Below are 7,596 nucleotides of genomic sequence, written 5' to 3'. Positions count from 1 at the left end.
GTGACACCCATGGGCATGGAGTGCCCCCCCACATACACACATACACGACAAATACAATAGCAGTTCTGTGACACCCATGGGCATGGAGTGCGCCCCCCCACATACACACACACACATACACGGCAAATACAAGTAAAATTTAAAAAGAAAACTCAGTCTCATCCAGGGGCATATCCTGTACTAACAGGTTTTCCTCATTCTCCCACTCTGCTTTCTCAGTGACTCAAATTTTATTGCTATTATTATGGTGATTGTGTGCATATATGATGTATGTGTGTGTGTGTGTGTTTGTGACTGTAGGTGCACAACTATCACAGCACCCATGAAGGGGTCAGAGGACAACTTTCCAGGGTTGTCCCTCTTCCCTGTGGACGCTGATTTACTCCACAAGCACTTTCCCCACTGGGCCATCTTGCCAGCCTGTGACCTAATCTTGTTGAAGGTTAGATTTAAACTTCCAGAGGACAAAGGTGGCACAGCTTCTTAGTGTGCATAAGGCCTTGGGCTCCGTCCCTAGTGTCAAACCACCACATACACAGTGTTTCAGTTTCTATTCTAGTTAAGAACATAGCACAACGTAGGTGTGCATTCTTCTGACATGTCCATCTATGCATGAAAACACGTAATTGAAAAGCTTGGGGAAAGTTTTATTATTACTGCATTTTATTTGAGTGGTATGGGGGTATACCGTGACATATGTGTGGGGGTCATAGCACAATTCTGGGAGTCAAGTGTCTCCTTCTACCCTCTGGGTCTCGGAGATGGAACTCAGATTGTCAGACTTGGTGCCTGCCAACGCTGGAGGCTGATTATTTTTTAATAGTCAACTTTATACAGCCGTCACCTGCAGTGTGTCTGTAGGAGGCTGTCTTGATCGTTAACTGAGCTAGGAAGACTGGTCAGCACCACTTCATAGTTTGGAAAAGCTAGCTGGGAGAGAGAGCAAGCAAGCAGGGATCTATGCTTTTACTCTCTTTCCTTGCTCTTGGTTGTGGGTGTGGTATGCGTAGCTGCTCTGAGTTCTGCCTGTACCCTTCATCAGTAATAGACTATTGTCTGGAGCTGTAAACCAAATGAATCACTGAGTTGCTTTTGGTCAGTGTACTTTAAAACAGAGCACAGCTGAAACCAGGTTACAGGTCACTGAATATGAGCTGATTTGAATTCTCAGCCTGTGATTAATAATTCCTCTACATTACATTTTCCTTGGCTAAAACAGTCTGGTTTTAGTTTGAGACAGGGTCTCATTCTTTCCTTGAACTTACTTAAAGGGATCCCCCTGCTTCAACCTAAGACTAATATGTTTTGTGAAAGTTTAAAAACCGTGTAAAACTACAAAAAATCACCACGCAGTTGTGGCACACTCCTTTAATCCCAGAACTCGGGAGACAGAGACAGGTGGATCTCTGTGAGCTCAAAGCCACCCTGGTCTACAGAGCAAGTTCCAGGACAGCTAGGGTTGTTAACACAGAGAAACCCTGTCTCAAAAAACCAAAAGAAAAAAAGATCAGCCTCAACCTCACTGTCACAGCCTGCAGGTAACATAACAACTGTAGTATCTGGGAGTGGAGCGTCTTTCATTGTGAATTATTCTGTCTTTGATTCGCCTTGGATATGCTGGTAAATCAGCTCTCTGGATTAAATACCCTGAATGTTAACAGGTGGGTGGGTTCAGGCACGATCTTACTATGTAGCCCAGGCTGGCCTGAAATTCACTATGTAGCCCAGGCTGGCCTGAAATTCACTATGTAGCCCAGGCTGACCTGATTCACTATGTAGCCCAGGCTGACCTGAAATTCACTATGTAGCCCAGGCTGACCTGAAATTCACTATGTAGCCCAGGCTGGCCTTGAGGTTGTTCCATCCTCCTGCCTGTTTCCCAACTGCTAGGATAAAGGTGTGCACCACCATGCCCAGCTTTGAGTGACATTTGTTCATTTCTGTGGTATAAATACTCCACCCATGGCCGCTGTCAAGGTACAGTAGAATGCTTCTGACCAAGGCTTCATGGCTTCCTCAGCCCACAGCCCACTGTCCCCCAGCAGTGCCACCATGAATGCTTTCATCGCATCCTGTCCATTCTTCCTTCTAAGCACTATTATTTCTTAGTCTCTCTCCATTTACTCTGCAGTCATCTTTGGTTAGGATGACATCATCCCACCCGGACCTGCCACATCCTCCCTGATGTGTTTGCCCCTCCTACCCCACCCACTTGAGTTCCCCTAACGATGTTAGGTCATAGCATGTGCACCGCATCGTGCCATATTCCAGGAAGTGTCTCCTAAAAAGAGTAGCCTTCCTACCATGTTTTTTTTTTTTCTGAACCTAGTTGTTTCCTTAGTAACATAAACAATTTAGTAAGTTCTTTATTTTTGTCTCTCTCATTAGAATGTAAACTCAAGGGGCTGGAGAGATGGCTCAGTGGTTAAGAGCATTGCCTGCTCTTCCAGAGGTCCTGAGTTCAATTTCCAGCAACCACATGGTGGCTCACAACCATCTGTAATTTGAGGTCTGGTGCCCTCTTCTGGCCTGCAGGCATACACACAGACAGAATATTGTATACATAATAAATAAATAAATATTTTTTTTAAAAAAAAGAATGTAAACTCAATGAAGCCAGAAACCCTGTGGTGTTATTTCTAATTCCTGGGGAATTCAGCATGGGTTCTCATTGTGAGTGCACAAAGGAATACATTTCCTACCCATAGCCAGAGGGATCCTGCTGTAGCTCGACACAGCCCACGGATGGAGCATCTAGGGGGCAGATTGTAGTGATGAGGAGCTGCAGGCTGCTTTCTACCTCCCAGCTCCCGGCCACCAGCTAGCTTTACCCAAAATAATTACACAGAAACTGTATTCTTTTAAACACTGCTTGGCCCATTGGTTTATCCTCTTATTGGCTAACTCTCATATCTTGCTTAACCCATATTTAATAATCTGTGTAGCACCACGAGGTGGTGGCTTACTGGGAAGGATCTTAACCTGCATCCATCTTGGAGAGGAGAGCTATATCGTCTGTCTCATTGCCTTCTTCCCAGTATTCTGTTCTGTCTACTCCGCCTACCTAATTTTCTGTCCTATCAAAGGGCCAAGGCAGTTTCTTTATTAACCAATGAAAGTAACACACAGACAGATAACCCTCCTCCATCAACAGATCACATTATATGTGTGTGCTGCTTACTTTCTGTCATCTGGGAAGAGGGAAACCTCAACTGAGGAGTTCCTCCATCAGATTGACCTGTGAACAAGTCTCCAGGGTTTTTTTTTTTTTTTTTTTTTTTTTTTTTTTTTTTCGAGACAGGGTTTCTCTGTGGTTTTGGAGCCTGTCCTGGAACTAGCTCTTGTAGACCAGGCTGGTCTCGAACTCACAGAGATCCGCCTGCCTCTGCCTCCCAAGTGCTGGGATTAAAGGCATGCGCCACCACCGCCCGGCTCAGGGTATTTTCTTGATTAATGATTAATATGGATGGCCCAGTCCACTGTGGACAGTGGCAGCCCTGAACATGTGCTCCTGAGTTGTGTAAGAAAGCAGTTCAGGGCTGGAGAGATGGCTCAGAGGTTAAGAGCACTGGCTGCTCTTCCGGACGTCCCAAGTTCAATTCCCAGCAGCCACATGGTGGTTCACAACCATCTGTAATGAGATCTGGTGCCCTCTTCTGGCCTGCAGATATACATGCAGGCAGAATACTGTATACATAATAAATAAATAAATTTAAAAAAGAAAAGGAAAGCAGTTCGAGAGGAGCCAGCCAGTAAGCAGCGTCTCTCTGTGGCCTCTGTTCAGTTCCTGCCCCCAGGTTTCGTGCTTGATGGACTGTAACCTATAATCCAAACAAAAACAAAAACTCTTTTCTCCTGCCTTTGGTCATGGTGTTTATCATAGCAGCAGGAAGCAGTGTGTGTGTGTGTGTGTGAACAGATTAAGTCGATTCTTTCATATGTATGTGAATGAAATGATACATTCTCTGTAGTTGACAAAAATTTGGAATCATATTTTGCATAAACTTTTGTGGTATTTATTACTACATTTATTTAGAGTGTGTGTGTGTGTGTGTGTGTGTGTAAACGCATGCACTTGCCACAGCGTGCACATGAGGATCAGAGGACAGTTTGTCAGGGTCGGTTCTCCCCTTCCACCATATGGGCTCTGGAGGCCATCAGCTTACTGACAAGTGCCTTTAACTGCTGAACCACGGACATCTGAGTTTTCTGGAGTTTTCACTCATTAATGATTTTTATTTTTTTTCTAACTGTGAACTCAAGGTTTTCTTCTAATTTTTCCAGTGAGAGTCCAGGAGATGTCTTGCAGATATTTAGAGTTGGCAGAGTGAACGAAGCCACAGAGTTTTTGAGCAAACTGGGCAACGTACGGTCCTTATTCCATGGATCTTCCGTGCGGAACATTCTTGGAATCTTGTCCCGGTAAGATGCAGTATCTTTAACTTTTAGTTTTCAGGCTCCTGAATGTGAAATGTTCCCTTTTCTTGTCTACTTTTGTCAAAGTTGTGTGTCTTTGATCCTAAACAATGCCAAAGTAAATAAACAAATCACATGGACTTTTCAGTTAAAAGCAGCAAATCTATTCATAGAGAAAATTATATGTCACTTAAATTTTGTGTTTGTAATTATGTATTATATATCTGTGTTTTTTTTTAAGTGTTCCACATAGGTATGAGTTGCTCCTTTAGAGTTTGGGCATGGTGATGCCTATAATCCCAGTACTTAGCAGGCTGAGGCAGGACAAGTTGCATCTAGTGCAAGCCCAGCCTTGGCTATAGAATGAATTCAAGGCCAGCCAGGGCTGTATAGAAAGACCCTGACTCAAAAAAACAAAACTGCAAATGAACACACACATACACACGCACGCGTGCACACGCAAAACCAGAACAATCAATTACTCTTTCACAATGACCTCATATAAAAATGAGCTAGTCTACATTTCACAGTCAGTGTCCAGGGAGTGTGGGTTATTTACCCAAAGCACAGCCCTAGTTTTCTGATTGCTTTGGATAAATTCTCAATATTGGAGGAGAAGTTGAAGTTACAGGGTTAAGGAGAATTGTGAGTATATTTCTGTCCTTTAATAAAGCACTTAGGAAAATTGACAGGTACCATCTGGGTGTGACAGTGTAACTCTGGAGGCAGAGGCAGGAAGATCTCTGTGAGTTCAAAGCCAACTTGGTCTGCATAGCCAGGCCCAGGTCTCCTGAGGCTACATAGTGAGACTCTGTCTAAAAAGAAGAAAAGGAGGAAGAAGAAGCTGAAACTTAAGGGCTGGGGATGTGGCTTATAGTAGAATGTCCGCCTAGCATGAGTGAGGTCCTGGATTCACTCCCAAATTCTGAAAAACAAATTAATTGTATAGAAAAGTCTTTCTGTATAGGACAAAACCCCAAAAGCCAGGGTTTCTCTGTATAGCATCCCTGACTGTCCTGGAACACACTCTGTAGACCACGCTGGCCTTGAACTAACAGAGATCCACCTGTCTCTGCCTCCTGAGTGCTGGGATTAAAGGTGTGCGCCACCACTGCCTGGTCTCAAAAGCCATTTTTCAAAATTAACTCAATCTTCTGGTGCAAAATTCAAACAATTGATATTTCTGTAATCCATAAGAGAAGCCTGCCTTGTCCTGTCTGTGTAGAGAATACCATGGTTTTTGTGCTGGGAGAATTCTGTACTGATGAATCCATGACTGGTTGACTGCGGGTATGGAAGGCCAGCTGAATTCTGACCTGCGGTTTGTAAGGACAGGCGAATCTGCTGTTGGTCACTGAGTTTCAAGGCTGTGTGGAAGAGTCCTTTCTTCTGGTAAATCATGGTCCTGCCCTCTCTTTCAGAGGACTGCTTTTACCTAAAGTAGCCGAAGACCGTGGTGTGCAAAGAACAGACCCTGGAAATCTGGGAAGCGGCATTTACTTCAGTGACTCACTCAGGTTCGAGTGCTCTGTACCATCCCCCACCACTGAGTCCTCCTTGCAAACTTTCTTCTCTTTCTTTAGTGAGGGAGTCTCTCACCCATAAACATACCATTGAAAGTAGCCAGCTCCCTCAACATACAGTAGAAGCATGGCTTCTGTGGTGAATGTGTGGGAAAATTGTGTTATTTCCTTGCCAACAAACCAGAGCCCTCTATTGTCCTTGCCAGGACGAGGAGCAGATAGGCCCTATATTGTGGCATCTTGGAAAACCAGAAGGTGGAGTGTCCTAACTGCTGGACAGACCAAGTATCCTGAGTAGGGGCCTGCTTGAACATGGAGAGATGGTACCAGCATGGGTGTCTCAGCTGAGGGGGGTGGTGAGGATTACTGTGTGAGGTCCTGTCCACTGAGGTTCAAGAGACCTAAGAACTAGCTGTCTGAGGAGTACTCTGCCCTGGGGAGAGTGGGGAAGGTTCAGGGGCATTAGGGTCCACTGGTGTGGGGGCAGGGAGACAGCTGTCAGCATGTGAATGGGGAAGGGGCCTCAGAAGGAAGAAGTAGGGTAGATACCCCGCCAGTGGAGGAGTTTGGCTGGGAGATGATGAATAAGGAGAAAGGGTCTGCCATAAAGGACTTGAAAGGGCTCAGACCTGTGGGGGAACGTGGGGTGGCCCTGAGACGGGTAAGGGCAATGAGGAGAAGGGAGAGCCAAGATAACCTGAGTTCGCCAGGCAGTGGTGGCGCACACCTTTAATCCGAGCACTCAGAAGGCAGAGACAGGTGGATCTCTGTGAGTTCGAGACCAGACTGCTGGTCTACAAGAACTAGTTCCAGGACAGGCTCCAAAGCTACAGAGAAACCCTGTCTCGGGGTGGGGGATGGGGAACCTGAGTTCAATGGAGAGCTTGATTAGCTATTGTTTGATGAGTCCGTTGGTTTTTTCCACCTTTCCCAAGGATTTTGGGCGGTAGGGGATGTGGAATTTCCAGAGGTTGAGAGCTTCTGACACAAGCTCTGTGACCCTGGAAATGAAGGCTGGGCCATTGTCTGTTTGGATGGTCTGTGGTCCGTGGGACGCCAAACCAAGGAATGATGTGGTCCAGGAGTACCTGAACCACCACATCTGCCGTTTACCTGGCGGCCAGAAATGCTTCTGTCTACCCTGTAAAAGTGTCCACAAGTGTTAGGAGATAACTGAGCTTTTTATGAGTAGGCTTATGGGTGAAACCAACCTGCCAATCTTGGCCATGTTGGTGTCCACGAAGCTGATAGAGACTGACATATATGGAGAGCCCCCTGTGAACTGGCCTGGGTACAGTCTGACTGGAGGAGTCAACCTGTGAAATATGATCTCAGAGATGGTTGAGGTCAAAGAGGGGCTCTAAGAAATGGAACAAAGCTTTTTTGTCCAGCAGTTAGGACCTTTACCCTATGTGTAAAGTCTGGTGGATGTCTGAAATGATCAACAACACCTGGTCTTGAAGAAGGATGAGACGGGGGCTGCAGATGGTTTCGTGGTTAAGAGTACTGCCTGTTTTTCCAGAGGTCCTGAGTTTAATTCCCAGCAACCACATGGTTGCTCCCCACCATCTACAGTGAGATCTGGTGCCCTCTTCTGGCCTGCCAGTATACATGCAGGCAGAGCACTGTATACATAATAAATAAATAACCCCCCCCC

General features: G+C 45.6%; 1 protein-coding gene across 2 annotated transcripts in view; it reads left to right on the top strand.

The window, feature by feature from the left end:
* Parp4 (poly(ADP-ribose) polymerase family member 4) overlaps positions 1-7,596 on the top strand; it is a 104,057-nt gene that overhangs the window by 33,130 nt on the left and 63,331 nt on the right. For both annotated transcript variants that reach the window (XM_026783255.1, XM_013349240.2), the window contains exons 11-12: positions 4,285-4,422; positions 5,838-5,933. In XM_026783255.1, coding sequence (XP_026639056.1) covers positions 4,285-4,422; positions 5,838-5,933 — 234 coding nt within the window. The remainder of the gene's footprint in view (positions 1-4,284; positions 4,423-5,837; positions 5,934-7,596) is intronic.

Source organism: Microtus ochrogaster, chromosome 17 (genome assembly GCF_000317375.1).
Source record: "Microtus ochrogaster isolate Prairie Vole_2 chromosome 17, MicOch1.0, whole genome shotgun sequence".
Lineage (NCBI taxonomy): Eukaryota > Metazoa > Chordata > Mammalia > Rodentia > Cricetidae > Microtus > Microtus ochrogaster.
The sequence above is the reverse complement of the archived record's forward strand: the minus strand, read 5'-3'. Positions and strand labels throughout refer to the sequence as shown.